Source organism: Platichthys flesus, chromosome 3 (assembly GCF_949316205.1).
Source record: "Platichthys flesus chromosome 3, fPlaFle2.1, whole genome shotgun sequence".
NCBI classification, from domain to species: domain Eukaryota; kingdom Metazoa; phylum Chordata; class Actinopteri; order Pleuronectiformes; family Pleuronectidae; genus Platichthys; species Platichthys flesus.
Genome location: NC_084947.1, coordinates 6,878,962 through 6,906,957, shown reverse-complemented (window position 1 = coordinate 6,906,957; position 27,996 = coordinate 6,878,962). Strand labels below are relative to the sequence as shown.

General features: G+C 40.4%; 7 protein-coding genes across 7 annotated transcripts; 3 read left to right on the top strand and 4 right to left on the bottom strand.

Moving 5' to 3' along the window:
- The first annotated feature begins 64 nt into the window (after positions 1 to 64).
- Positions 65 to 1,877, top strand: c3h22orf39 (chromosome 3 C22orf39 homolog). Its single transcript, XM_062382190.1, has 3 exons — positions 65 to 159; positions 860 to 1,027; positions 1,142 to 1,877. Exons 1-3 carry the CDS (start codon positions 130 to 132, stop codon positions 1,268 to 1,270), a joined length of 327 nt encoding a protein of 108 aa, XP_062238174.1. The 5' UTR covers positions 65 to 129; the 3' UTR covers positions 1,271 to 1,877.
- mrpl40 (mitochondrial ribosomal protein L40) lies at positions 1,854 to 4,540 on the bottom strand. Its single transcript, XM_062382189.1, has 5 exons — positions 4,363 to 4,540; positions 4,141 to 4,227; positions 3,337 to 3,492; positions 2,454 to 2,535; positions 1,854 to 2,328 (listed from the first exon to the last, which is right to left on the bottom strand). Exons 1-5 carry the CDS (start codon positions 4,422 to 4,424, stop codon positions 2,104 to 2,106), a joined length of 612 nt encoding a protein of 203 aa, XP_062238173.1. The 5' UTR covers positions 4,425 to 4,540; the 3' UTR covers positions 1,854 to 2,103.
- A 581-nt stretch (positions 4,541 to 5,121) lies between these two features.
- acaa2 (acetyl-CoA acyltransferase 2) lies at positions 5,122 to 9,120 on the top strand. The gene is made up of 10 exons (XM_062381586.1): positions 5,122 to 5,312; positions 6,298 to 6,464; positions 6,561 to 6,689; positions 6,986 to 7,102; positions 7,241 to 7,388; positions 7,514 to 7,689; positions 7,773 to 7,902; positions 8,019 to 8,089; positions 8,252 to 8,406; positions 8,522 to 9,120. Exons 1-10 carry the CDS (start codon positions 5,297 to 5,299, stop codon positions 8,601 to 8,603), a joined length of 1,191 nt encoding a protein of 396 aa, XP_062237570.1. The 5' UTR covers positions 5,122 to 5,296; the 3' UTR covers positions 8,604 to 9,120.
- A 1,289-nt stretch (positions 9,121 to 10,409) lies between these two features.
- Positions 10,410 to 13,100, top strand: rpl6 (ribosomal protein L6). The gene is made up of 6 exons (XM_062381590.1): positions 10,410 to 10,580; positions 10,685 to 10,783; positions 11,096 to 11,239; positions 12,475 to 12,523; positions 12,622 to 12,806; positions 12,918 to 13,100. Exons 1-6 carry the CDS (start codon positions 10,434 to 10,436, stop codon positions 13,068 to 13,070), a joined length of 777 nt encoding a protein of 258 aa, XP_062237574.1. The 5' UTR covers positions 10,410 to 10,433; the 3' UTR covers positions 13,071 to 13,100.
- Positions 13,101 to 13,763: 663 nt separating this feature from the next.
- Positions 13,764 to 16,132, bottom strand: dynll1 (dynein, light chain, LC8-type 1). The gene is made up of 3 exons (XM_062381591.1): positions 16,003 to 16,132; positions 15,085 to 15,223; positions 13,764 to 14,146 (listed from the first exon to the last, which is right to left on the bottom strand). The coding sequence occupies exons 2-3, from the start codon at positions 15,214 to 15,216 to the stop codon at positions 14,009 to 14,011; spliced, it is 270 nt and encodes an 89-aa protein (XP_062237575.1). The 5' UTR covers positions 15,217 to 15,223; positions 16,003 to 16,132; the 3' UTR covers positions 13,764 to 14,008.
- A 2,139-nt stretch (positions 16,133 to 18,271) lies between these two features.
- polb (polymerase (DNA directed), beta) lies at positions 18,272 to 23,361 on the bottom strand. The gene is made up of 14 exons (XM_062381588.1): positions 23,159 to 23,361; positions 22,464 to 22,521; positions 21,850 to 21,916; positions 21,327 to 21,401; positions 21,151 to 21,209; positions 20,904 to 20,953; positions 20,696 to 20,747; positions 20,559 to 20,613; positions 20,400 to 20,472; positions 20,224 to 20,294; positions 20,040 to 20,126; positions 19,824 to 19,900; positions 19,424 to 19,563; positions 18,272 to 19,296 (listed from the first exon to the last, which is right to left on the bottom strand). Exons 1-14 carry the CDS (start codon positions 23,217 to 23,219, stop codon positions 19,202 to 19,204), a joined length of 1,020 nt encoding a protein of 339 aa, XP_062237572.1. The 5' UTR covers positions 23,220 to 23,361; the 3' UTR covers positions 18,272 to 19,201.
- A 116-nt stretch (positions 23,362 to 23,477) lies between these two features.
- On the bottom strand, positions 23,478 to 26,687 carry enkd1 (enkurin domain containing 1). Its single transcript, XM_062381587.1, has 8 exons — positions 26,575 to 26,687; positions 25,739 to 25,832; positions 25,347 to 25,571; positions 25,007 to 25,179; positions 24,769 to 24,924; positions 24,374 to 24,516; positions 24,114 to 24,250; positions 23,478 to 24,006 (listed from the first exon to the last, which is right to left on the bottom strand). Exons 2-8 carry the CDS (start codon positions 25,824 to 25,826, stop codon positions 23,846 to 23,848), a joined length of 1,083 nt encoding a protein of 360 aa, XP_062237571.1. The 5' UTR covers positions 25,827 to 25,832; positions 26,575 to 26,687; the 3' UTR covers positions 23,478 to 23,845.
- Between the last annotated feature and the right edge of the window lie 1,309 nt (positions 26,688 to 27,996).

The window sequence follows — 27,996 nt, the reverse complement described above, 5'->3', positions numbered from 1 at the left end:
AATTTCTACTCTTGAGTGAGTTTCAAAGTAAGTGGCGTTGAACTGAGTGGTTTGTGCTTTTACTGTGAAAAGAAAGTCACACCGGAAGTGTCCTTCCATTCAATCTTCCGCGGCTAAGCTAAGTTAGCAATGGACCAATCTGGAGCAGCACCGTGGAGGGTAACTAATTAAAAACATTAACTATATTGTGCTCTTAGCTCAATGAAGTGATTTAGTGTCTCCTGCCTTGATCTTAATCCTGAACCAAACTGTTAGCAAGGTGAGAAGCTAACCGATGCTAAACGGGCAAAGTAACCTTAGCTAGCTGTCTATTAGCAGTGTCACAGTCAGCAGGAGGTTTAAACAGGAACCCGCTGTTATTTACCTCGTGTATTATAAACCGTGACATTTAATGATGCGCATCAAATAAACACATGTAAACTGCATGATTGTACCTGAAGACTGGCGACCTTTGGTGACCTCAGGGGGGCGCTGTCAGAAAACAGTGACACACGTTTGCTTTTGCATTATTAGGAAAAACAAGTATTTTCAATACAGCTTCTTCTTGCGTGTTATATGCATGTAATTCCAGTTCTGTGTCAGAATGGGTCATTGTCAAAGTCTCTTCACGATGCCAATATCCACTTAGAGTTGTATCTCCTCTGGTTTAATCACATCTGTTAGTGAAGACAGTTTAAATAATGCTGGAATGCAGGTTGATGTGTAATTAACCCTTAACCCTGTCGCCCACTGTCTCACAAGGAGCATGAGAGATGTAACAGATTGTGCAGCCATTCAGAAACACAACAGAATCGGGGTAAAAACGAGTCTTAACTAGATAAATCGGTGATGATCTTTTGCCCTTGTCCGTTACCTGCAGCCTCCCCGGGTATGTGATGACTACTGGAGCGAATTCAGACACTGCAAAAGCTTGTGGAATCGCTTCCACCACTACTACACTCATGGAACCTCCCCGTCCTGCAAGCAGTGGAAAGTGGACTATCGTAACTGCAGCGAGTGGGAGAAACACAAAACCACAGAGGCAAAGGTAGGAATGCTTCCACAGAGTCTGCACATCACTTTTGAAATCCTCGGAGCTTCTCATGCCTTTACAAGCCGACTCGCAATTAAATATTCTTTCTAAAACATTTCTGTATTGCAGGAAGCATTGCAGGCGAGTGAAAGGTGCAGAGTGGCCGAGCAGAGAAAGTTCACCCCGGTGTGGAACCTGAGGAAAGACCCTCCCAGAGACTGGAACCTGCCCTTGAACCAGGGGAAGCCTCAGGACTAATGGATTTTAACCTGCTGTCTCTGCGGCGACCGGAGCAAAGTGAACTGAACATACGTAATATATTTCATTTCATGGACATGAAAATCCCTCTGAGCTACATGCTGGAGACTCTGTCATGGAGCTCAGAGAGCTGCTGTGTGGAAGCAGATGTGTACAGTATATTAAAACAGTGAGGGCAGCATCTAGTGGCCAATTACGAGGATGGCAACAAATGAATTAAATTACAATACCTGTTAAGGCACTTCTGTTTTCATAAGTAATAAGATATCCACAGCTTTCTTAAAAAGAAGCAGTGGATGGCTGCACTCAAACACTTGATTTAACACAGTTTGATATTAATTGTTCCTTGTTAGGGAAGATGAATATATGGTTAAATCATACAGTGGGTACTTACTCAGGATGTAATGGATTGGCTGTGCATGGATTAAAACAATTTTCTATACTAGAATGTACAAAGATTGATTTGCATCAAGCAAAGTAGTCCTCTCTAAATTAACTTGTTTGGCTGTTTCTGATACTGTAGATGGTTGTTGTTGATGCAGTAAGGTGAGCTCAGCTGTTAAGTTTCAACCAACAAATTGGATCAATAAAAAAAAATTCAGTTTTATTTTCTTTTTATGTTATACAGAGAGATGTGAAAATGGGGGAAAACAAGTGATAATACAGACATGAGAGAGCGGAGGTGACTGTCAGCGTCATATGCTGGATGACAATTCACTCCTTGATCTTCACTGTTAGAAAAGCTGCATCCTGATTTATTGAATCATGTACAAACAAGGAGACACTAAATAAACAATAATACACAGTCTACACCCTCAGCTGTGCCCTGTCCATCACTGGGTGTAAACTTTAGTGATGTCATTGTATTTCCCATCCGGAGCTTCATGCGTCTTCGGCGGCGTGTAGCTAGGACCGTCGTGACTGAAGGGGAACAGGAGGGGGTCTGGCTTCAGCGCTGCCTGGTACAGCTCCTCCGACTCCAGCTTCAGCTCCTCCAGCGCTTCCCTCTGTGCCTCCAGAGCAAGTTCAACGACCTGCATCTCAGCCATGTGCTGCTCCTGCAAGATTAAAGGCAGAAGAGCAAATCAGGCCTCCATTATCTGTACATGATGGAGAGCAGAGGCCAGAGGCAGCATTTTCTTTAAAAGCATTAGTGATGGAGGTGTAATCAGTAAGTGGTGACCTGTTTGTATAGACTCCACTCCTTCAGCAGCAGGGCTCGACCCTCGCTTTGTTCAAATGACAGCCTCGGTGTACCGCGGTCCCTTTGTGAAAGATAAAAAACTAGTTATAGCCCTTTAGAGCCGCAAGGAAAGAACAAAGGGTGAGTCAAAGAAAAACAGATGATACAAGAATCCATGTCCATAAACTGTATTAAAATAAGTAATTTTAAGGTGCCGTTATCAGCCGGCCCTCAGCTGTTTAAATCCTATGTAGAAAACCAAATTCATACCAAAACACTTGTACAGATGTATTGTTTAAAAGTGCTAATAATAATAAAATAATCCTCAATACAGCAGTGATTTGAGGCCCATTGCATAATTTGTCTCTGTTCCATGAGGTCAGGTTTCCAGCTGTCTACAACATGTTGACTGTGGATACAGGAGGCAGAGAATTAGGAAAGTCACATCCTTGGATTAATGAATTTGCTCTCCCTGCTGTTTTCCTTGTTCAACAGGAGTTTCCCACTGGTTCTGGACTAAGCACCAGCTGAGGAGTGAGAACATGTATCAAATGATCAATATGTGGCTTCTTTCCTTTTTGCAGTTACAATGTCTGGAACTGAAATAGACCAGAACCAACGCAACAGAGATGTTCATTGAGACGATTTAAATTATTTCTATTATATATATATATATATATATATATATATATATAGTAGTTCAAATATGTAACATCAGCCTGGCATTAAAATCAAACGCAGCATATTTTTTATTTGTAGGAGAATACTACTGCCAGCCTCATTCTTTGAAGTACAATTTACTGTTACCACACCCAACACTAGTTAGGGCAGTGCTGCCTCAACACAACACAAATTGAACCAACAACAGTGAAATATGATGTACCTCGTTTCATCCAAGCATTTGGTTGGAGTGATGAAATCCTCTATCGGGATGTATTCAGGAGGAACCTTTTCCAGCTTCTTCAGCTTCTTTTTCATCCGTTCTCTCAATAACTGGTCCCTTCTCGGGTCCACCTTCTTCTTCTTCTTGGGCTCCGCTCTATGGCACAGAAGAACAAGCACAGCGCTATGTGAGCTCTTTCCATCACAACTTACATGTTGAGACAGATCATGGAAATCTAACAGTACAATACATGAAGTATATTCACTGATACTGTGACAGAAAACAAGATATTTTCTGGTCATAATGATTTCTTAGTTGCTTACTTGGAACAAAACTATTTGTTATACACAGTCTGGACTAGACACCATCATACTCACCATCAAAATTTACATTAAAACTTCAGTGTGTAAGATTTATTGGAAAGAGATCTATTAGCTAAAATTGAATTTAATCAAAATTTTTTAATCGAACAAAATGTTGTTTCCTATACCCTAGAATGGACCCTTTGTAGTTAAATGCTTTATATTTACATCAGGAGCGGGTCCTCACTACGGAGGCCACCATGTTTTTTACACAGTAGCCCAAACTGGACAAACTAAGGAAGGGGAGGGTGAGGTGATAGTCAAAGTCACCACTAGCTGTCACTAAATTCAACACACTGAACCCTTTAATTTCACAGTGACAATGCCTTAACGTTTGAGGACAGATTTGTTATGTTTGTTTATTGCACGGGTTGTTTATTAAGAAATGAACTACACATGTAAGTTCCAGACCAATATCTGTCTAGTTGAGTCCTGATCTTACCTCAGAGAAGCAGATGTCTTCAGTGTCATCACCGAAGCAAACCAGGGACTCCTGGAGACAACATGGAGAGGCGTTCCCGACAGGACGCTGCAAAGACAACATCCAATGAAGGAACCAGTGTGTTGGTCGACCACAGATCTGACAGCAGACACGTCTCTACTCAATAACCTTAGCTAGCCGCGTTAGCTCCGTGTAGCTAACTTCAGATCTCATCACACTTACCTTGACGCGGAGCTCGGTCGCGACAGAACCCTGCAGACACAGCGCGATAAAGACAGAGACATGTTTCCACTGCGTCCGCGTTCAATTTGAACTCATACTGAAGAGAAACAGGCGCTCACATGTAGCCTCACATCACTGGTTTGTCCCTTTGCCTGGGTGAGAGGTGGCGCAGGGTGATGACGTTTGGCAGTTTTTGCAATTTGACCAGACGCACTTTCGAGTTTTCTATTCTGCGCATATAAATAAATAAACCTCGTTAGATAAAAAAAAAGACTCACATCAAACTTTGAGTTAAAGCTAATGTGGTTCATTTTTTAAATTTTGAATCGAAGCATATATCAAGCAAAATCATTTAAGGGATTTATAAGAAATATTGAATATTACTGCACCTTCTATTAACTTGTAAATACAAATAAATGTATTCTGTTACTGTATAAAAACATATTCTGGGGCTGAAATTCTTAATCAACTAAGCATAAAACTGGACAAATTATTCAGTTTGAGGATAGAGACATTTTTCTATGATTTGAAAATGATGAGGTTAAGAAAGATATTGAATTCTTTGTGGAATGTATTATTTCAGTGAGAAAGTTCCACATTTAAAAAAATTGAACTTTTCCATGGAGAACTGCGTCAAAATGACAAAGAAATACGGATAAAACACATTACACCTCAACCCACAGGGTGGCGGTAATGCTTTAATAAGTTGCCTGACGACCCTCAAAGCCTTGTTAAGAAGAAGAATAAGAAGTGGTGATAGCAGTAGAAGAAGAAGAAGTGCAGTGTGCCTGCTCTGGTTCAGTATTTGGGGGAAAGGTCGCAGCAGTGTCCGGCCCTTGTATTGACTCTGGACGGCTCCGTAGTGTCACATCAAATAAAGCAGAGGAGAAGGTTGATCGTGGCAGTGGAGGTTTGTTGAATCATCATCATCATCATGGCTCTTCTCAGAGGTTAGTAAACACGTTCCAGCTCTGCTACAACCACACACTGTGCAGGAGACACACAAACTGCTGCTGCACTTTGTTAGCAGCTCTGCACATGTCACATTTGCCCAGTAGTGTTATTATCAGTGTATTCACACGAATTGTCCCTACTGTAAACTGTTTTTTTCTTATTTTGAAATATGTGGGATCACGTCACAGCAATATAGGTAAAAGGTGACAAGATGGAGTCATTCACAGCTCTCTGGTCATTGCACAACTTTCGACACTTATTTATTATGAAAATTTGAAACTGATTCATAACCTCTTGTAAAAGCATGGACATAAAAGCCTGTTTACCTTTTACAAAAAAAAAAGCTCACTATATCAAAAATAAATTTTCAGTAATTACTGTATTATTCTATTGTTATACTTGTTGAATGTTTTGTTTAAGTCTGGTTTAATTTTTCTAGTTTCATGATATTATAGCAAACTGAACTAATTCAAAAGCCCAGAGAATTGTCTACACATCGACAGTCTCCTGTAAAGTCAACATTTACACTTGATCCCCTGTTGACAATGTGTCTGATTAGAATCTTTAAAAAAACACACATCAACACCTTTTTTCCAGACAGAGATAAAGATCTGATTTCACTGTGAATGACCCAACAAGTGTAAAAACTTCAAATTAAACATTATTTTATTTTATTAGATTGATTCCAATATAACTTTCATAAAGCTCAACAGACATATTTTCAATAAATCTCCATACTCCCTGAACAATAATAGTTTTTATATTGATGTGAAATATGTTTGTGGTATACTTTACTTTGATAAATTAAAATGCAGTGGTAGTTGGTCCCTCTATTCCTGTTTCAAGCATCTGATGTCATTTCCTCCATCATCCTCTGCATCTCAGTCTACTGGCTGCTAGTAAATCCTCACTATGCGTTCTGGCTGTGGTTTAATTGTGGGAGCTGCTGTCACTGCACTAAACTGCTCCTTTTCTCTACAGGTGTATTTATTGTAGCCGCTAAGCGCACTCCGTTCGGTACCTATGGTGGCGTGCTGAGGGATCACAGTGCCACAGATTTGGCCGAGCATGCCGCCAAAGCCGCCCTCGCTGCAGGGGCCGTCGCACCAGAGCTCATCAACAGTGTCATCATGGGGAATGTCATGCAGGTAACTAAATTCCAACATGCCGGAGGTCACATTCAAAAAGTGCCTTTCTTTGTATGTTGACTAGTGTTGCGTCTTCTTCTAACCCTCTATCTTCAGAGCTCATCAGATGCACCCTACATCGCTCGACATGTGGGTCTGAGATGTGGGGTTCCAATCCCAGTTCCTGCACTCACTGTGAACAGACTGTGTGGATCTGGTTTCCAGGCCGTCATCAGTGGTGCTCAGGTAAAAACTCCAACACGAACAGTATAAACACTAAGTGGCCACTTTATTACATAAACATGTAACACAACTATTATACTTTTATACTACTTATGTTGGACAGTTTTTGTAGAAAGGGTTAACTGCATTACATCATGTGGTGTTCCTAATATTTTCTACATAAACACAAAATGAAGAAATATTCAAAACACTTCTCAATAAACCAAGTCCAATACTTTTAACCATGACCCCAAAAAAGTTGAACGTATCTTTTACCTTTGTGCTCCAAAACAAAAATCTTGTACTTTGTGTGTTTGCAGGAGATTTGCCTGAAGGAGTCGGAGGTGGTGCTGTGTGGAGGCTCAGAGAACATGAGCCAGGCTCCGTACGCTGCTCGCAACATACGATTCGGTACAAAGTTCGGATTCGATCTTAAGGTTGGCTTTTGATTGATTTTCTTCTACTTATTATTCCCCAAATATAAATGTACATGGACCCTTGTGATTTTCATAGAAGCAGCTTTTTGTTGAACCTCAGAAGCTTGAACAATAAGCTCCTGTTTCTCTGTCTGACAGCTGGAGGACACTCTGTGGGCTGGTCTGACTGACCTGCATATCAAAATCCCGATGGGCATCACGGCAGAAAACCTTGCAGACAAATATGAGATCACACGCCAAGACTGTGACAACTACGCATTCCAGACGCAGCAAAGATGGAAGGCCGGTGAGATGGTTATTTCATGGCCTGCTCGCCTGCCACATAATAACATGGAAATATATTGTTTTTCAGAAGAAAGACTGGTATTTTGCTCAGGCTCAGTATAAACAGCACGGTGTTTCTGTCCACAGCTCATGAAGCTGGTCACTACACAGCAGAGATTGCTCCCATTGATGTGAAAGCCAAGAAAGGCAAAGTGTCCATGGCTCAGGACGAACACCCCCGGCCTCAGACCACGTTAGAACAGATGGCCAAACTGCCCACTGTCTTCAAAAAGGGAGGGACGGTCACTGCTGCCAATGCTTCGGTGAGTTAAAGACCGAGGTGCTGTCAGCTGTTTACATATATACAGTATGACTCTGATCTGAACACTCTCTGCCTGCCCTCCAGGGTGTATCTGACGGTGCTGCTGCGTTGGTGATTGCAAGTGAAGATGCGCTGAAGGAGCATCAGCTCACTCCACTGGCCAGAATCGTGTCCTATCACGTGTCAGGCTGTGACCCGAGCATTATGGGAATTGGTGAGTGACAGCACTGTCATGCAGATACTGTTTAATCCGTTAGAGGCTAATAAACTGTTGTGGTGTTTGACCTGATCTCTTTTAACAAGTGTCTGGTTTCCTTTGAATCATCCTAGGTCCCGTCCCAGCGATCACAGAAGCTCTTAAAAAAGCCGGTCTGACTCTCAACGATATGGATCTAGTGGAGGTTGGTAACCTGTGAAAAACATCTGTGACATCCTCTGTGTGGGAGTAGGAGTATAAAGTAACTCTATATGGAAACAGTAGAGATCCGTTAGGTTGACCGTGGTTTTGAATCCTCAGATTTGAATTACTAAGTTGTTCCCCCGATGCCGTTTGCTCTGCACAGGTGAACGAGGCGTTTGCTCCTCAGTTCCTGGCCGTGTCCAAGGCTCTTGGTCTGGATCCAGAGAAAAGCAACGTTAACGGTGGGGCCATTGCCATCGGACATCCTCTCGGTGCCTCTGGAGCCCGCATCACAGGTCACCTGGTTCATGAGCTCAGGTATCCTTGTCATTCGTAATTATAAATATATATATATATATACTGTATATAGGGCTTATCTTCTAAGATGTTGGCACTTTGAGAAGCTCTGAATAATGATCTTTGCTTTTGACAGACGACGAGGAGGCAGGTACGCCGTTGGCTCCGCCTGCATCGGTGGAGGTCAGGGCATCGCCATCGTCCTGGAGCGGTGCTGAGGGAAGACGCTGCCAGTATCAGAAGAATGTCTGTAGAAGAATGTTAAACCCAATTTCTCCACTCCAATAAAAGTGAAATTCAGTCCACAGATGCTAAAGAGATTTTCTTCCACATACACACAAAATGGTCAATGTGCTAACCTCATTTCTTGTGATTTACTCCTCTGATTCAGACTCTTTATACAAAATGAACAATAAATGTTTCAGTCCAGTGTTGCCTGTGAAAACAAAACACTAACTCCTGTGTGAGACCATTGTACCAGAGTGCAGCAGGATTCTGTTTTCTTCTATGTGCCTGAAAGACAGAGGTGACTCCTTGTTAGCATTAACCCATGTAGCATATTAATAACGTACCAATACAGTTAGAGTGATGTTTGAAGAAACTCCAGAGATCTCATGTTGGTGCTGTTTATCTCACCTTTATCAGGGATTGTTACTGTTAGAAAATATGTCTGGTGTTTGCTTTTGTATTTCTCAAATAGAATTTTGGAAAAATAAACTTAAGTTTTCATCTGCAGCTCTTGATTGTACACGTTGGTTTTTTTTTCATTCAACAGAACCACTTGTCATTTTTATTTTAGTCCTAGTGGTAATTAATGTTCAGAAAAATCACAACTGTAATTCTGTAAACATAGGTTTATATGTTTACACTCTTCACAAGACATCCGCCTTAAAAGAAAAAAAGTTTTGATGCTTTGCTGCTACCAAGGATTTTTAGTAAGGATTTTTTATACTTTATGAAATATTGAAAATCCAAAATAATTTAGAGATATTAATTTGAATATACTAAAGAAGAACAAAAGTTTGTTCACCGTTTTGCTTGGAGCATTAGTTGGTATTTTAAATGTACATAAAATATACATCATTTTCTTTTTAGTGTACATCAAATTTAAATGTATATTTTTTTATTTTGTAAGTGTACATTGAGGACAGAGGACAAATGTGAATAGGACTACAAATACCACAAGGCCTAGAGCTCCCTGAAGGGCGACGCACTTACGTCAACGTAATGCTGCAGCGTCCTTATAAACGTCACATCCCCGGATGTCGGTCTTTTTTTCATAGCTAAGGTAAGACTGCCTTGCTTTCGTGTTACTGTGGGAATCAAATCTACGTTCATCTGCGGTACAGAATAAAAACTACAGTTAAAACGCACCAGCAGACGAATCTGCGTGTTTAGACGATGCTTCAGATGTGATTATTACAGAGATTAATCCGCCGTTTGTCGATATAATGAAGAGTTTGGTGCATCGGCAGCACCAGGCCGGCGGCTAGCCTTCGTGCTGTTTGTAACGCTAGCTAGCATGCTAATAGAAACGTGTTGTTTTCGGGTGGTTTTAAACTTCCACGTCTGCTGTCACGCACTTCAGTTTTTTTTGTTTAAAACATTTAATTGTTTTTCAGTCAAGTGGCTGTAAAACATGTTTAGAGCCTGTAGTGTCCGGGGTGCTAGCTGCTAGCTACCAGTACTTCATGCCCCCGCTGTACTGGCGTGAACTGTGGTATTAAGAACTTAAATTATTATAATGGTGGTTTTATATCCTGCTCACAAATGCACACTATAAATATTAACTCTCAGGCTGCCATTCATTGTAGTCATTGGTACAGTGGGAGTTATCTGTAATCTGTACACTGTGTAATGTGTAGTGTTTTTTTTTTTATTGTTAAGCAGCAACCAGGAAGTGTTTTTTAAATACAATACAAATCCAGATATGTCAATTATATTTAGTAAGGATATTATATCAAGGCTTGGAAAAACTCTTCATGGAAAGTTCTTCATCTAAAGTCCTGTGCATTGTTAAACTGACTTCTTTTTTTAATTTGCTTCAGATGGCCGAGGGTGACAAAGTGGCTGTCAAGAGGAAGCACGGGAGCCGGAACCCGGTTCTGGCCCGGGGTATCGGGAGATATTCCCGATCCGCCATGTTCGCCCGCCGGGCAATGTACAAGCGGAAGACCAAGACCACTGAGACCAAGGTGAGGGCAGATGCACAACCTGCTATATGACCTGCAAGACTTAACAAATGGACCCACGTCAGCTGTGATTGTCCTGTTTTGATCATCATTGGCTCTTGTTACAGGTGGAGAAAAAGCTGAAGGCGAAACCCCAGTTCACTGTTGTGAAGACTGTTGGAGGAGACAAAAATGGAGGCACGCGTGTGGTCAAACTGCGTAAGATGGTGAGTGACATGTTTACCAGTCTCTCCTTTCAGAATTGAATCTGTTCATATCAATGACAGATGAAACTCTAGATGTACGAATGTGAACAAACGGAAGGCCACAGAGTTACACACTTGAAGCAATCAACGGCTGCTCGGCTGGATTGATAACATTGTTTTAGATTCTATTCTCCATCATTCTGGAAGATCCTCATCAGTCCATATTCTAGACAAAAGTGCATTCAGATCTGTTCCAAACAGCAAGAGTGGAGTTTTTTTTTCAATGTGTGCAGGAAAAATTAGTAATACCTTTTTTATTTGTTCCACCTGTAGCCCCGTTACTACCCCACAGAGGATGTTCCCCGCAAACTGAAGAGCCACGGGAAGAAGCCTTTCAGCCAGCACAAGAGGAAGCTGCGTGCATCCATCACCCCAGGAAGTGTCCTCATTCTGCTCACTGGTCGCCACCGTGGAAAGGTGAGAACCATTGAGCACTGGCCTTGATATCAACTCAAATGCTCTCTTGAATTGGCAGAAATGACCTGCATAGTGTTTGTTGAGCTTTGGAACTTGTCAGGTCAATATCTAAAGCCCCTTGTATGACTGGGTGCAGAACTAATATTCTAAGTTTAGATTCCAGTGTAGGTTTAGGGAGCAGTTAATCTGTGTTTACAGAACTAAAACCAGATCTCTAACTTTAATATATTACACAGAATAGTTTGACTTGATGCTGACTTGCATCATATATAACCTGAATGGATTCCCACCTATAACCATCCTGAACTTAATACTTACAGATGATTTCTGTTGGGTATTAAAACTCATTAACTCATGGCCAGGACTTCAGTGATCTAGCTAGCACATGTTGACTGTATGTAGGAACACTTAAAAAGATTTGTGACAGTGAGGTCATTACATTACTGGTAATTCATTGTAGTTGATAACTAGTTATATAGCAAGACTTCTGATTGACATTTTCATGGATGAACTTGGAGTTGAAGTCAATGGTCTCCTAGAAACGTGGTTTCGAAACATGATTTATTATTGAATAAAGGAGTCAGGGGTCTAAACCGAATTTGCAACAAAATGCAAATGAAATCCCACTTGTACTGTTTTTTTAACTTGATTCATTATCTGTGCAAATTTAGTCACTAATTGTGATTGATTTGTATTTTTACTGAATGTCATAGATAAAACAGTTTCAAATGAACACATGTCCTGTCGTCACAATTCGTAGAACGCACAGTATCAGAAGATATTAGCCGGTTATAAGAAATGTGCATCTCTATTGTGCATGAAACATTTCTGTTGAAGGACACATTGTTGGTTTAATATCAGTGTAATTACACACCCACGGTACCACAGACTACCTCCCACACTCGAACACTACACTGGCAAGTTGTGCCCACACAGACTGAGCAGGGGCTGACCTAAATAATGTTTTAGCTATTAAAATGACAGGCAAAGAGGCCCCTCAATTAAAACCAGTGTCAAGTAGGTCTATTTTTTCTAAATAGCCATGCATTGAAGTAGTTTGCAGCCATTGGCTCCAATTGGCAAAATGTGACAGTTTTCTTTTTTATTTATTTTTGCTTACTACATGAGTTGTGCAGTTCAAATTGTTTCCAAGTGTGCACTAAATACTGTATACAGTGTTTGGTGCATCAATTGTTTGCCTCCGAGCCTAAATCAATGCCACTGTTCTCTTTTAGCGCGTGGTCTTCCTGAAGCAGCTCTCAAGTGGTCTCCTGCTCGTCACTGGTAGGTGGTGATTAATTGAATATTGATAATTCATCTTTATTTCACAGTAGTAGCACTGTCCGCTCAATGTTTATTTTGCGTTATTGTTCCTCTTTTAGGCCCTCTTGCTTTGAACAGAGTCCCCCTGCGCAGGGCTCACCAGAAGTTTTGCATTGCCACCAACACAAAAGTCGACATCTCTGGCATGAAGATCCCCAAGACCCTGAATGATGCCTACTTCAAGAAGAAGAAGCTGAGGAGGCCCCGTCACCAGGAAGGAGAGATCTTTGACACAGAGAAGGAGGTGAGCTAACATGGATGTTGTCTCAGAATACACAATTTCATTCAGTTTCCATGATACGTGGCGCTTCCAGTTTGATTCCTACCTGACGTTGGTCCTCTTCTTCATTTGTAGAAGTACCAGCTGACAGAGCAGAGGAAGACAGACCAGAAGGCCGTTGATTCTCAACTCCTGCCCCTTATTAAGAAAACCCCTCAGCTGAAGGGATACCTGCGCTCCAGCTTCTGTCTGTCTAGCGGTGTTTTCCCCCACAAGCTGGTTTTCTAAATGTGTTAAATAAAGAGTACCACCATCTTACACCATCTCCTGACTTTTGTGCATATTCTGCCCCAACCTTTACTCTGCAATCCGTGTACAGCTGTTCTCCAAACATAAGGGTTTCCAGGTCTATAGTATACATTTCATTTTTAAATTAACGATTGGCAGGATCTATGCAGTGTGGAAGCAATTTTAGCTCATTAGCCATCTGACGACATTATTGTTATGGCAAATACTTTGGGGCTTATGGTGTAGATAGTGGGTCTCTGGGGTCCATCATCTGTTTACAGTCAGAATAGTTTTTTGGTGAAATGTGTTTTCATAAAAACACTTTTTTTTTCTAGGTGTCCAGATGACTCCTCCGCTCCTCAGATTTACCTGTAGGCAACTAAAGCCTGACTAAACGTTTTGGCAGTGGGCCATAAATATAGAACCAAATATTTAAGGTTAAAGTGCTTCTGTAAACAATTCCTGAAAGCAGTTGTATGACATATTCAGCTTCCCTCAGTTTTATTTTATTATGCAGGTAGTGTTAGCATGTCATATGGACTCAATGCAATTAGATTTCATCCTACAGCTAATTTACTTACTTTAAATGTCAATACCACCACCAGATCTTCCAAAAATAGAAGAACCTAGTCATATGGGATTCTAATCATTGGTATATAATCATTTAATGCAATGAAGTGACCACACATTGGACCCAGACAGCTTAACAGCTATGCTTTAATTAAAAAAATGACATGTCATGTAACAAGACAAAAATAAATAGAAGTGTTTCATCTCTTTAACATGGCCACGTTTTTTTAATCCTTAAAAACAGAACAAAGTAGAAAGCAGCACAGAAAAAGGCAGCGGCCCCTTGCCAAGGAATGATAAGTGCCTTTGTCGAGTCAGTCAGTACTGTATGTATGGTCAGCTGGTGTTTAAAAAAACCAACGCGATCATCAGCCGGACTTGAACAGCAGGATGGCCACCTGACCCAAGTAGAAGTAAATGAAATGCTTGGTCTCGTGAGTCACGTAGCTGCCAAAGTTCCTCCCGACGATGCAGTGCCAGGTCGGGTTGTATTTCTTGTCGAACTCCTGTAAGGGACATTTTAGGAAAAGGGTTAGGGGGTTGTCTATCTCCAAGCAAGAATACATAATTAAATAAAGCATGTAACACAGAAGGTGAGAGTAAAACACAGACAAATCACATTTGTCATTAATTATTTTAAAGGTTACATCACAACGAGTCACTTAAGATTGCTGCTGTGTGACATGAACTCAGTGCATCCTTCCTTAAGTAAACATCAAAACGAATGGTATTTTCCCCAGGAAATATAAATCTCTTTACGGCAAAGATTGAATTCTACATATGATCACACCCAAAATATTTTCCTTTCATTGTCAGTAATGACCACTGGGTGGAAATATTTAGTTTTAGCTATGTGTCTAGAGCTAGACACACAACATTACGGTTAGTGTGTCCTCCCAACTGAAAAAGCTTATTTTGACAAGACCAGAATTCTGGATATTTGCCATTGTATGGTTTTGATCGTAATTTTAAAGGGTTATATAGGTCTCAACAGATAAATTATAAGCAAGGGACTTTGAATTCCCCCCAAAACTAACTGATAAGTGCCAATTTTTCAAAAGCACCTTATAAACTAAAACATTAAGTCTACATCACAAAATCCTCTTAATGTGATCGTTTAGCAACACTGAAACACCAAGTTATATCCATGTGAAAGTGTCTGTAGGACCGGGGGTGTGTCCCTTCCTGCTCAGGAACAGGAATGTCATCACTGGGAAAAAAATGTGTCTTGTTCCTCTGGAAGTGTGGTGACGATTGGTAATACCAATTTGGGTGTGTGACATGGATGACAAGCGAGAGGTTGAAAAGATAATAGATTTACATCACTAGCCCTTGTAGCGGAAATAATGGATTTGATGAAAGTTGCACGGTGGCAACAGAATTCCTGAAGGTATCTGAACGGAGGATCTGCCGGATGCAGAGGCGGCCTCTTTTGTTTCCGTACCTTCTTGATGAACGCAGCGATGTCCTTCTCGATGTTGTACTTCTCCAGGGCCTGGGTGGCACACTCCACCGCGTCCTGCTGCATGTCCTCCGACATGTCGGCGTTCTTGATCACTGCTTTTCTGTCAGACATGGTTGCCCTGGGAAACCAAAACACAGCGGAGGATTCATCATCAGCTTCTCAGGCGCATTTCTCACACACACACACACACACACACACACACACACACACACACACACACACACACACACACACACACACACACACACACACATGATCGTGTAACGAGAGGGTCTCATGGGAGAGTAAGGAGGAGGACATAAAATGGCTGGTGACGCTGTAATTACATAACAACGGACACACAATATCTTAACTTGCCATTTCTACCAAGTGTTGCGTAACAACTTCCATCAGCTGAGAGCTCCCGGGGATGTGCGCTCTCTGCGTAGTTTCTATAGATACGCACGACATTTGCGACGTTCGCCTACGATCCAGCGGAGCTTTTTTTTTTGTATTATTATTTATTTATTTATTTGATTTAAACGCGAAGCCTGTGAGATACGAGGCAGCGAAATGGAGCCACGCTGCTGCGATCGCATCGGAAAGAAGCAACGTTACAAACACAGCAGAGATACTTCGAGTTGCCGATGGGAAAATAAATAAATAAATAAAAACACCGTTTGACAAACAAGTGACTTAACGTTTTTCTGATGTTAGGCGACACGGAGAGAGGGGGGGGGGGTGTTTTTTTTGGTATTTGCTAGCAACACATCGCCACATGCATTCTGACCGATGACTGGCTGCTCATTCATCCAGCGAAAGGAACAAAAACACCAACAGATTTTATCGCTACGACTTTTTAAAGAGGATTAAATCAGACATTGTGCAATTCCCCGCGTGTTGATTCGGTATATTTACCTCCTGCGCTGCTGCTTGCTCGGGTTAAAGAGAGATGACCGCTGCTGTGCTGACAACTCCCGCGAACTGCCTGACACAAAAGTGATGTGGGTGTAGCGGCTGCAGCCTGCCAGGCTCGCCACCTTCCCATTGGCTGGTATAAATGCACGGGGCAAGTGGATTGGCTGGACGGATTCTATCTATCGGGTGTTTGTGGCAGCATTTTATTTCAACCCGTCATGCCTTGCGACTTGACGGTTACCGCGACGACCGTAGTAAACAGCTGCACCGGAGAAAAGCGTCGTTTCATGTTTTCCTCATTAAGTAGGAAACATTTGATTGTATTGTTTTGTTGATTTGTTTGTGTGTTTTTTTTGTGGTTTTAGAGCAAATTGCTGTAGAAAAATCTAAGAAATAAAAAACATGAAACGGCAAAAATGTTAAAAAATACTAAATTATATATAAAGGATAAACATGTCACTTCCTGCGACCGTCACGTGGCGCTGGACCACGCCCACTTATCATGTATTATGGTACACTCCAGCAAGTGTAGACCACACGGTAAAAAATTAATGTAAATCGAATTTAAGTTTTAAAACGAGACTTACCTTCTTTTGGCAATAGGTGGTGCTATCACTATCACTATATACAGACTATTAGTTTACCCATATTGATTTCCTTTGTTATTTAAGACTTATTTTACAATCCATTACCAGTGAGAATGAGAAATATGCACGATACTAATTAGCTGTTGGCTAGCTAGCTTCTTTTCAGGCTAGCTAATCATTGCTAGCTAGATCAACAAAATAAAACTCGAAATATAACAGTATATACTAATAGACTAATTGATATGCATTTGAAAATATACTTTAGATTTTTCTCTATCCAGAGTGTAAATGGGTGGTTGTTATCATTTCAGACTTACAGTTGTTTAAAGAACAGGATAAGCAAAATGAGGAGACAGATTTTGATTCTGATGCACAAATCTCAGATGCTGAGGGTCTTGACTATGAGTCTTGGAATTCAGCTCTCCTAAATATATAAGGCTCCTTTGAAGACATAGAGGACTCATCGTCTATGCATTCTCCTTAATGAAAAAGCAAGAATAAGCCATTAAAGATTATAGCAAAGAAACACCCAGTCATGCATGAAATAAAAGGAAATAAATATGGCCCATGTTGTGCATTAGAAGGGCTCTGCATTAAGAGGTCCTTTATTAGTCCCGCCATGGGGACATTTGCAGTGTAAAGCAGCAGAAAGGCATCATATAAGTAGCATGCAGTACTTGGGTGAAGGAATATAAAGAAATATAAATAGAACAAATCTGTACACAAAATATACATGTCATTAAACCGGTATATTTAGTGTTAAGAAATATATTATGTGTCAGAATATGTACAGTGAATGGATTGCAAATAACTGCTTTATATCGCACTGATATTTTCTTTTTACAAATGAATATAGTACATTCGATATTGCACAGTTGAGAAGCATTAAAGCGTCAGTGGTGGTGCATGTAGTGTGCATAGCTTGTTTATCAAAGGGTTAAATAGTAAGTCACAAACAACTGTTATTCTTTATGAGCATATCAACAGTAAGTCTGAAATGACTTGTTCTGGTGATTCAGAGTAATCACCTGGACAGCTAGACTCAACAGTGCAGTAAATCCAGGAAAAGACCGTAATGGCACAGGAGATTAATAACCAACAGCTGGTAGATCTTCAGCTGTACCTGGCAGAGCTGAGGGCAAAGGAAAATAAAGAGAAGAACAGACAAGGACTGCAGAAGATGAAAGAAATGTTCATCATGTACAATGACTTTCACACTGTTGGTGCTAGGGCCTAATAACAGTATTTACAACATTGATTAAAAAGAACCAGTTTGTGACATAATGGAAAAGTGGGTCAATGTTTAAAGTATTTGCACATATGAAAATGTCTGATAGAGATGAAGGGAGCAGCAACGATGTATGAATTGAAGAGTTATTGTCAGTAATGGTAGAGTATGTGAGTAGGCATAAATTAAAAAGCAAAGTTCCACCCTGGATCCAGCATGTGGCTTTTATTCTCATTGTGGAATGGTAAGTTAGCCTTCATTCCTGCAACAGATTTCTCCGCACTGAACCAGAAACACCACAGCTATATTTATATGGTCTGGCTAAGCTAGCAAGTCAGCTGAGCTTTAGCCGCATGTATCTACCTAAACATCCCGGACAGACAAGACACCGATTTTTCAAAATAATTGAAAAGCAAAGTAAAAATGAAAATTTTACAAAATCATGACACAGTAATTTGAGCAACCCTTTTATTTGACTCGTTCATAAAAAGACGTTAAAAACCCACTCATTGGCATCGTTTTTTCTTAAATACTTTTTGAACTAAAATACAACCACCCACATTAAAAATTGACTTCAAGTCCTTATCCTAACATTCAAGGTTTGTGGTGCATATTAAAATATGTACCTGAAGTTACTCTGTAGCTGCATTCCTGTTGCCTGTTAGCTGTTTTACTTTTGTTTACTGCTGTTAAATGCCCCCCGGAAAACTGGATCACACAATTCCCTACACGTAATGGTTTTCACACAAACTTGTACAACATGTAACAGCCCTTTTCACATATAAATCAAAACCTGAGAAAATGTGTATTCTTCCAATTTGTTCAAAATGTATCAATACAACTAGAAACTGCATCAATTGATGAAACATTATTCTTCTAATATTTGTTAACTAGCCCAAAATAGTAGAGAATTATTACATGTGTAACCCCCCCCCCACACACACACACGCATTTTCATGGTGAATGAGACGATCTCATTTGCATGTGTAATAACTACACATTAAACCACATTTTCACAGCCAAGCCAAAGTATTACACATCACAACTGTCCTGATTGTGGAGATGACAGAGGTCCTCACTGTTTATGATGGTTGAGTTCAAACTGTATCAGAATCCAGGCCTCTTTAAGAACAATCTTCTTAGGTTATGTAAACAAAATAAATTACAGTTGAGCCTAATTAAAAACCTTACTGACATTTTCTTTAAAGCCCATAAGCTTTCAAGATAAAAATTGTCCAAAACAAGTGAGTAAATGACGTTCACAGTTGTTTTCATAACATCAGTGACATCTCTAACATTGCTGAATGGTACATGAAAGACGAACACACATTTGTGTACGCATGCTTCTGATCTTGTAGCCTTTAATACAGATGTAACTGCAACTTCACTGGCTGCGTTCCTTTGGCTCTCTGTATTTGTACTGGATGTAATCAAAGATGTCTCTCTCACTGTCCACCAGAAGAGGCTCCCCAGCCACACCTGAAATAGATCCACACAGAAGAAAAGCTGATATTAGAAGCTGAACGCATGTGAAGTTACTGACTGATGATAGAAGCGGCACCTTGCAGAGTTCACAAGGTTCATGTCAAATTTGACTGAGACTCACCAGTGACCCCCAGTGGTCGGATGGTGTACTCGTTAAGGGTGAAACCTTTCTCCAGGGCATGAGTTCTCATATTTTTATTGAAGATATCACTTCCAGTGAAATACAGGACTCCACAGTAGTACTGGTCTTTAGGAATTAACCTTTGGGGAAATGGGGAAAGAATAATTACAAAGTAGGATCAAACAGATAATAAAAATCTAAAAATGAAAGTTGCCTATTCACTGTTGTAGCCATGTATCAAAAGCTTTGTGTTGCAGTAGGTCGAGGTAATGTTTTAATTTAATTTAATAAATCACGTCAGTATCCTGACCAATGCAAGGACTTAGCCCATATTGTTCTCTGTTAACACATACTTAAAACACTTAATTTTGGAAACACCAAGCAATATAGAGCAGGGCACCTGATATCAATACGCCTGTGAAGGTATTCTTCTTCCTCATCATCATCATCATCACTCTTCTGCAGTTGGCAGACTCCCTAGAAACACAAGAGTTGGACCATTTAGACCTCAGTCATGCGCTTCACGGGTTGGGTATGGTTACTGTACTAACTGTGTTACCAGTCACATCAGACACACACAGCTGAGCACATGAGACAAAATAAGCACAGGCCTCACCATGAACTTGGTGTCTCCCTTGGAGAGAGTGTCGGTCACAAACCCTGTGGACTCAAAATGACTGACCATGTCATGGAGGAGCTTGGGCTGGAGAAGAAGAATGGAAAAGAATGAATTAGACAAAGAGAAAAGCTGCAGATCATGGCAACACACAGTGGTGAGGTACAATGGAGAAGAGTCTTACCTGTTTCTCAGTCTCAGAGGTGTAGTCTGGATGTGTCAGCAAAATATCAATATCACCACTCGAGGCAGCACCTGGAAATTATGAACATGTGAATCAATTTCATGATTCCCATAGTCTGAACTACCGCCATTAACTTGAAACTTCCGCTGGAATAATCATCAAGGGGAAGATTTTACCTCTCCTGTAACTTCCACAGATTGTTCCAATATATTCTTCACCAACTTTCTTCAACTCTCTGCGAATCAGAGTCTAAAAAAAACATTTAAACACAGATTTAGAAAAATCTTAACAATACATATCAGAACATAACTGAAAAAATACAAATGCTTGATCACCTCCATCTTTTCCATTTCAGCACGAGGGATCCTTTTCTCAAACTCCTCAAAGTACCTGAAGGCAGCACAATAATCCATGAAGCACAGCTCATGTATCAATAGAAAGACTTCTCACCTTCACACTGAGCAGAACTTACTTGAGTCCAATCTGTTGATGATGGTTCAGTTTGCTCTCGATCTTTTTCAGATCTAAATAAGGAAAGAAATTAAAAGACCATTAAAACCATAATGTACATTTATTGAGAATGTGCTACATATGTGTCAAAGTATTACAAGAAGTCACAAAAAAATTAATTAAAAAAAGATATTTTTATAATTATAATGTAAGTCAGCTTCAAAACAAACCTTCCAGTGTCTTCACCCCTTCTTCAAAAAACTTCCTGGCAGCAGCAGGTCTGAAGTCAACAGGCAGAGAATGCATATATTTGTTATATGAAGCACTTGTTGGAAATGTAAATCAGAACAAAAAATATGCGGTGCCCCTCTTTCAACTGAATTAGTCTTGCAGTTATTTGAATTAGTCTTGATCCGTTTCCTTGTCCATACACAATATCTAATAGGTTTTTCATTTGATTTAACAGTTAAGACGTACCCAATTCCAGTTACTCTGGTGAGGAAATTGATGGAAGAGCTGGTGTCATCAGTTCTGATCTAGAGACAAATATAAACTCAGCACATTAGTCTGTGTAAAGTGTTAAATTTAGCTATAAACCAAAACAAAAATTACAGTGTTTCATCAATCATGTATTCTCAGGCCAAATGATTCACCTTTTCCAGTTTGCGTAGTGTCCCAGTTTGTAAGAACTCATCAATCTTTTCTGCTATTTTTTGTCCCACACCTTCCTGTTAAAATGGGAAAACAAACAAGAGGGTGGTGAGGAGTGCGAGCTGCAGCGGTTACGTAAGGTGCCCAGAGTGGCTGCTCAGGCTAAGCAACGGGCTTCACTTCACACACAACCACAGCAACATCACTACACAAGTGTTAAAGACAAACAATGATGCGGACATTATCCAAACATAACAGAAATTCTTTATGAAGCAAACTATAACACAATACAAACACTTTAGACTGACCAGTATGTTATTATCAGTGTTTTCAACTAGAATTCCTAAACACTGTAACCTTCATAAAGGTATAATTTATTACAGGACTTAATAATGCATTCCACTGTCTATGTTTGTGCTTGTACTGGCCAATTGGCAACATGTGCCACAAATCAGCTAATGAATTATTTATACGAGTTACTCAATAGAGACATTCAAATTGTAAAATTGTATTCAATGCACATACCAGTTTCTTGGCCTCTTCCCCATTCTTGATCTTGTTAGGGTACTTGGAAATGGTAGATGCTGCTTTCCTAGGCACAGAGCACAAGACCAGTGGTTATGTAACAGCCAAACAACATAGTAATAAAAAGCTTTCCCTGAATTCCTGCTATAATAATGTAAAAATAATATCTAACCCTGTTATCAAAAATTGGCCATCAGTTTAATGACCGCTCCCCCCCTCTCAGTAATTACTGCATTATCAAGCACATCAAGTTAACTAAATCCATAAATCCTGTCCTCATGAAGCTAATCCTATAGTATGGTTACTATTCAGGCGGTTATATTGGTTATATATAAACTGTGTGCCAAGTGTTTTCTTATATACTTAGTCCATCCTCACTTATATAAGTTGTGTAATTGATGTACAAAAACATCTCAGTACATTTGAATTCTAGCCACTGCACAAACTACAGTCATCAAAATGACCATAACCCAATGATCTTAAAGAAGGTAGGTTTTGTTATAGGGTGACTGTAATAAACGACATTACATTTATCTCTGTGAGTGTAACAGCATAACATTTCATTTATTTCTGTATTTACACAATATTTAAACACGTCCGCCTCCAGAGCTTACCTGTAGGCGTTGTACTTGTGGATGGCCCTGTTGACATTTTTCTCATAGTTGGCCAGCTCTGCAGAGAGAAGTAAGGCAGTACAAAGCTTAATACTTCATTCACAACCAGTCCCACCCACTGCAGGACACCATCACAGCACTGGGCAGCTTAAGGAGAGGGACTACACCCACCCAGTATGGACTATTCAATATTCATCCTGTCTGTGCAATACAATGGTTCATGTGCAGTCCAGTCAATGCACATATTCTCACACTGTATATATGGGTTCTTTTCCCATTCATATTTTTCTATATTTCTTACATTTCCTTCCACTCAGGTATTATTATCCTTACATTTGCATGATACATATTAATTACTGATGCCCAATTTGGACCCTTGCATCTGTAATATTGCAAATGACCCATTTCAGGACGAATAAAGGAAAATCTAATCTGATTCTACCTCATCAAACCACTGTGGGTTGTTGCTGCTATTTCAGGAATGCATTTAAATGGCAGTGACCATTAACGTCCCGGATTTACCTTCTGAGCAATGATTGATAAATGCAAGAGATGAGGATTATCGTTAAACATGGATTGAGAGATAAAGCACACATGCAATACGTTCTTTTGAGGGTTGTTGTTGATTAACAATAGAACATAGCAATCATGCTAGCGTCTGTTAGCTGAGAGCAGCTGTCCGATTCTTCACGTACCGACAAGAAAGTCTGTTATTCCCTCGTTGGGAGATTCCTGCGGTGCTTTCCTCTTGCTCATCGTGGACGTGGCAACCTCTCGAACGTCCTTTGGGGATTCAAACTGTTTTATATGAGCGTAAAGTTAAGTTAAGACCGCTTAGTATTCTTGGTTAGCCTTTAGCACATCAGCTAGCTCACACTCAACAATGGCTGCAGAGCGTTGGAGGGGGCGGGGCTTGTGTAACACGTGACAGACTCTCAGGATGATTCTCTGCTTTGTGCCAGTTTATTTTATTCTTTTTTATTTAAACGCATCGTAAGTTTTAATTCAATAATTATAAAATGCATCGAACTTACAAAAAATAACCAACAGTCAGTTTTACAAATAATCACTCAATGATTAACCATGTTTTTAAAACGACAACATTCTGTAACAAAAAGACTTTAGGATCTAATAGAGGTAATTATTAAATTAACTTAATGTACTTAGCATTTGCTTTTCTTCTTCCAAGATAGGATTGTAATGATTAACTTTAAAATTCACTTCCCAGCCCTTTAAAAACATATAATAAACATGGTTCAGTATTATGTTGGATAATGCAGGTACAAATGAAAGATGAATCTCGATAAAGCAGTGGATCTACAGGTCCGTCTCCTCCTCCTCTTCTTCTTCATTCTTCCCTCTCCTCCTCTTCTTCTTGGGTGTTAGGAATCTATTTTTATGTAAACTTTGTCCCTTGAGAATATCTTAATGGCCTCCTCGATTTCAGAAAGCCGACAATCAAGCTGGGTCCTTCTCGAGCGAAGACTCAGATGGTCAGCTTTGAGCGGAAGTGACAGCAGCTCAGTCACCAGGGAGCAATGGGCTGTGAAGAACCAGCAACAACAGAGTTAGACGCCGCACACACATTACTCTGAGAGACTGTGGTCATTGTGAGTATCAGGACAGAGATGAGGAGCAACAGAGACATACACTCTTTGAGGGACTTCAGCGTCTCCTGTCGCTCACTCTCAGGCATCAGGGTGTGACCTGCTGGGGCTGAGGGATCAGGTGCGTTCCTCCTCCTCTCCTTCTCCTCTTTACGCCATTGCTCCTTCCTTTCTTCAAGACTGGGAGCATGTGTTTGAGTGACAAACAGTGCAGGAGCATCAGAAGTGTCAGAATATTAAAACGCGGGCTACTTTGAAGTTGATTAGGATTCTGAGTGTGAGATTTTCTATAGGAGTACTCACTACTGAGGCACCTGTCCCTTGACTGCACTGGGCACAGGCTTGTCTCTCAGGTTGGTCAGTGACTGGGACCGACGCATCACAGCTTTTCCTGCCGCTCGGGCGTTATGTTTAATGAAGTCAATGTTCTGACCTTGCACCTGTAACTGTAACGACATATAACAACGCATGGAATGAAACAAACAGGACATATTAGAGATCCCATTCAAGGCAAGTGAAGTGCAGTCACGTTATTTGTTTAATAAATCATTTTGGAGCACAAGACAATAACAACAAGGCTTTCTCTTGTCTTGTCTTCTCTCTTTTCTTTAACAGAAAAAATACTTTATACACTATTCCTCTTTTTGCCTGATCATGTGTGTGTATCAGTAAGTAATCATGTACTGGTGAATCCTCACTTGTAAATCCAGGTCACGTGCAGAGTTACAGGAGGCAGGGCGGTGCAAAGCTACAGGAGAGGTTTTGGAGCGTGGTCTTGTTGGGGTAGTAGATCCCCCGTTAGAGTGGGCCTTCAGAAAGTTCTGACACTGTGGTTTGACCGATGGACTGGAAACCTGTGCAAAACAGACTGGATTAACAACGACCCAGAGGAGATGTTCACAACTCAATGACTCATCATCTCAATAAAATCCTTACCTGTAGCTGGACCATGAGCCTGGATGGGACAGTCTCATACTTGGAGGAGGTCCAGAGAGCTTTGACCGGAACCGGACGAGACTGTGCTCTCTCGGCCTCCTGCTCTTTGCAGCGTCTCTGGATCTCCCGGAGACGACGTACATTCTCTTTACTGAAGTCATGAATTCGCTGTCCTTAAGGGACAAACAAGAAAAGATGTCTTACTTTAAATAAAAATCTCTTACTTGCTATAGCAAATAAAAAAAAAAACAAATAAGAAAAGATTCTCACATAACAGAACAAGCTTTTCCTGTTTTTGACAACAAGAAGATGTAAAAGAAAACAAATCAATGGCACTCACTCTGTTTGGGAACAGGGGTAATGGAAACACCGTCTAGTTTGAGGAGCTCCCCTATTACTCCTCTCCGTCCTCGCTCCATAATATGGGCGGCATTAGGGCCGATACGGGACGGATGTGCTGGGGTACGAGCACTGTAGTAGCCAGGGTACAACCCAGGGTCTGGAGCAAGGGGCCCTGAGAGCAGGCCCAACATAACATTATGGTTCCCCTCTAAACGTCCACGAGCTGGGGGAGGAAAGAAAACATAAATAACTCCATAACAAAGTGTGGATTTAAGTGGAATTCAATATGCTGCCAACTACTCAAAAATTGTGGCTGTAATATCAAAAAGAAGGAGACAGAAGTTGAAGAGTGGGGTTTCAGTAAAGTATAAGGAAATGGCTGCATCTGACCTGAAGCAGGCTGTTTGTTGTAGTACTGAGGAAACAGTGAAGGATCCGGGGGGATTGGCCCAGATATCGATGATGGCCCCTCACACATCTGAAGCTGTAAATAATAAACAAAATTACAACAAAACCTACAGTTTCTGCTAAGAAATTCAAACACAAACCAAAGTATTTAACAGTGATATCGAGCACTTGATAAGTGTTAGTAAATAAAATCCTTGGGCCTGCTGGTGATGGCAGAATCCGTTTAATGTTTTAATATATGTGATTTAACAGTCTGCAATTTAATCTATCAATATCTGCCCATGAATTGTGTGTATGAATGGCTTGACACACTTAAACCATGAGTGTTATTACGTATTAACTTATAAACCCTTCGTACAAGGTGCCTCATCACAGAGATGCACCAACACAGGCTTAAAGTACAGTTCTTACACCACAGACAGGAAATAATGTCTCCATGAAATACACATGTCTCACCCGACGGTGGTAACACAACATTGTTTAGTGCTTGAGGTCAAACAGCTGATCACACAGACTGACTTCTACGTGTGTTTGTTATGTTTACATCTGTGATTAGTGTGTGTCTCTGTGTGTGTGGTTTTATTGTAGCTACACTGCACGAAACAGCATCACTCAACCAGTCGTTGTTTGGAATGAGGCTAGCAGCACCTCTGATTAGCATAACAGAGTCTAACAATAGCTATTGTTGACCAGCTTGTTGACTTGTCTGATCATCAAAGACGAAACACAACCGAGCGGTTAACGGTCAGTCTCAGCTGAGCCGTGCGTCGACCGATCAACTGTAACCGGTCAAGTCGAATAGAGTTGAACTTGTTTACCTTGAGGATCGTCTGTGTTTATCTTCTGGAGGATTTTGATCACGCGCGCTGATGACGCCGAGGTGTCAACGCTTGTTTCAGGAGTCGTCCCCATGGCAACGGCGCGACCGCGCAGAGAACTAGACACTACAGACCGGAAGTACCTGTATATTCAAAACCATTCAAACAGTAAAATGATTATATTAATATTAAATCATTGAGAACACGTTGAAATTACATTTGAAATAATATGTGACAAACCAAAGTGCTTCAAAGAGGCAGATAAGACTCTAAACACCTTAAAAGATAAGATAAAGCTTTATTGATCCACATACAACCTTCCGTTGTTACACCAGCAGGAGGTCAGAATGAGTTAGACAAGTGAATACAAATATAAAGAAAAGGTAGCAGAATAAAAAATGGTATGTACATTGTATGCATAACATAACAACTGAAGGTGTCGTGCTCACTTCTAGCAGGTTTATTTCTGTGTGATTAAAGGTTTATGTCCCTGAGTGTTGCCTTACAGGCTGTCAGGAAAAGTCCCTCCTACTTCACTACGACCACAACTGTAAAGCTCCATCTATAGCCTAGTTTTGTAACTATCATAGATATAATAATATTCATAATATTGTAATACTATTTTCTTTGTGCAGCCACTGAAGCGTGCAGGGAAGGTAAACTGCTCACAGCCTGACAAACGCTTCAGGGCGTAAAATTCCTCAATAATGCCATCAGCGATATTTGCGAGAGGTCACTGCCCCCATGCGGTGGAAGACTCTCATTACACCAAAACAGGTGAGGTAGATCAGTAGGCCTATAATAAAATGTTCTCAGTGACTTTCTTGTAGGGACATTCCTCACAATATTGTGTTGTTCCATATCTCGTTTTATATTGAAAAAAATCATACATGTATTTTACCACAGTTAAATCACATGACTTCGTGTGATGATGTCACAGAAAGAGGCACGGCAATTGTCAATCAGAACCCAACCCCCAGTCCCTGGAATTAGAGGACAAGGTCAATGACATAAGATAAAGATTAATGTGGAGAATATGAATCTGTCATAAATAAGACAATGTTCCTTATTGTTATCAAATTGTGTTTGTGTTTTATGTCCCACTTTATCAAGCATGCTTTGGTTAACCTGGGACAGTCATTGAAGTTCTCTAAAGAAGGGATATATATATATATAAAACTAACATAGCAGATTATACGTATGTATATATACGTATAATCGTATATATATATATATACGTATAATCTGCTATGTTCGTTTTTCTTGCTGTTGATTGAATTTTTATAAATTTTGTTCAAATGGATACACCTTTAATAGGTAGATTGATATTAATTTGTTAGTTTCTTTATTTAGGGCTACAAACATTTTAAGGATTCCATAAACAATATGTTGATCTAACGTGTAGAGCAGAGATCGGAGTAA

Coding starts and splice junctions, on each gene's coding strand:
- polb (XM_062381588.1), bottom strand. CDS start 23,219: ATGAGCAAGAGGAAAGCACCGCAGGAATCTCCCAACGAGGGAATAACA. Junction 20,614..20,695: donor CATCAACAGATTGGACTCAA/GTAAGTTCTGCT, acceptor TGCTGCCTTCAG/GTACTTTGAGGAGTTTGAGA. Junction 20,127..20,223: donor CCTCTGAGACTGAGAAACAG/GTAAGACTCTTC, acceptor CTTCTTCTCCAG/CCCAAGCTCCTCCATGACAT.
- enkd1 (XM_062381587.1), bottom strand. CDS start 25,826: ATGTGTGAGGGGCCATCATCGATATCTGGGCCAATCCCCCCGGATCCT. Junction 24,251..24,373: donor AAGGGACAGGTGCCTCAGTA/GTGAGTACTCCT, acceptor ACATGCTCCCAG/TCTTGAAGAAAGGAAGGAGC. Junction 24,007..24,113: donor GCTGAAGTCCCTCAAAGAGT/GTATGTCTCTGT, acceptor GGTTCTTCACAG/CCCATTGCTCCCTGGTGACT.
- mrpl40 (XM_062382189.1), bottom strand. CDS start 4,424: ATGTCTCTGTCTTTATCGCGCTGTGTCTGCAGGGTTCTGTCGCGACCG. Junction 4,228..4,362: donor CGACCGAGCTCCGCGTCAAG/GTAAGTGTGATG, acceptor TTGTCTTTGCAG/CGTCCTGTCGGGAACGCCTC. Junction 2,536..3,336: donor AAATGCTTGGATGAAACGAG/GTACATCATATT, acceptor TCTTTCACAAAG/GGACCGCGGTACACCGAGGC.
- dynll1 (XM_062381591.1), bottom strand. CDS start 15,216: ATGTCTGACAGAAAAGCAGTGATCAAGAACGCCGACATGTCGGAGGAC. Junction 14,147..15,084: donor TCGCTGCGTTCATCAAGAAG/GTACGGAAACAA, acceptor TGTCCCTTACAG/GAGTTCGACAAGAAATACAA.
- acaa2 (XM_062381586.1), top strand. Junction 7,103..7,240: donor AGTTCGGATTCGATCTTAAG/GTTGGCTTTTGA, acceptor TCTGTCTGACAG/CTGGAGGACACTCTGTGGGC. Junction 8,090..8,251: donor ACGATATGGATCTAGTGGAG/GTTGGTAACCTG, acceptor TGCTCTGCACAG/GTGAACGAGGCGTTTGCTCC.
- rpl6 (XM_062381590.1), top strand. CDS start 10,434: ATGGCCGAGGGTGACAAAGTGGCTGTCAAGAGGAAGCACGGGAGCCGG. Junction 10,784..11,095: donor TGGTCAAACTGCGTAAGATG/GTGAGTGACATG, acceptor TTCCACCTGTAG/CCCCGTTACTACCCCACAGA. Junction 12,524..12,621: donor TGGTCTCCTGCTCGTCACTG/GTAGGTGGTGAT, acceptor TTCCTCTTTTAG/GCCCTCTTGCTTTGAACAGA.
- c3h22orf39 (XM_062382190.1), top strand. CDS start 130: ATGGACCAATCTGGAGCAGCACCGTGGAGG. Junction 160..859: donor CTGGAGCAGCACCGTGGAGG/GTAACTAATTAA, acceptor CGTTACCTGCAG/CCTCCCCGGGTATGTGATGA. Junction 1,028..1,141: donor ACAAAACCACAGAGGCAAAG/GTAGGAATGCTT, acceptor TCTGTATTGCAG/GAAGCATTGCAGGCGAGTGA.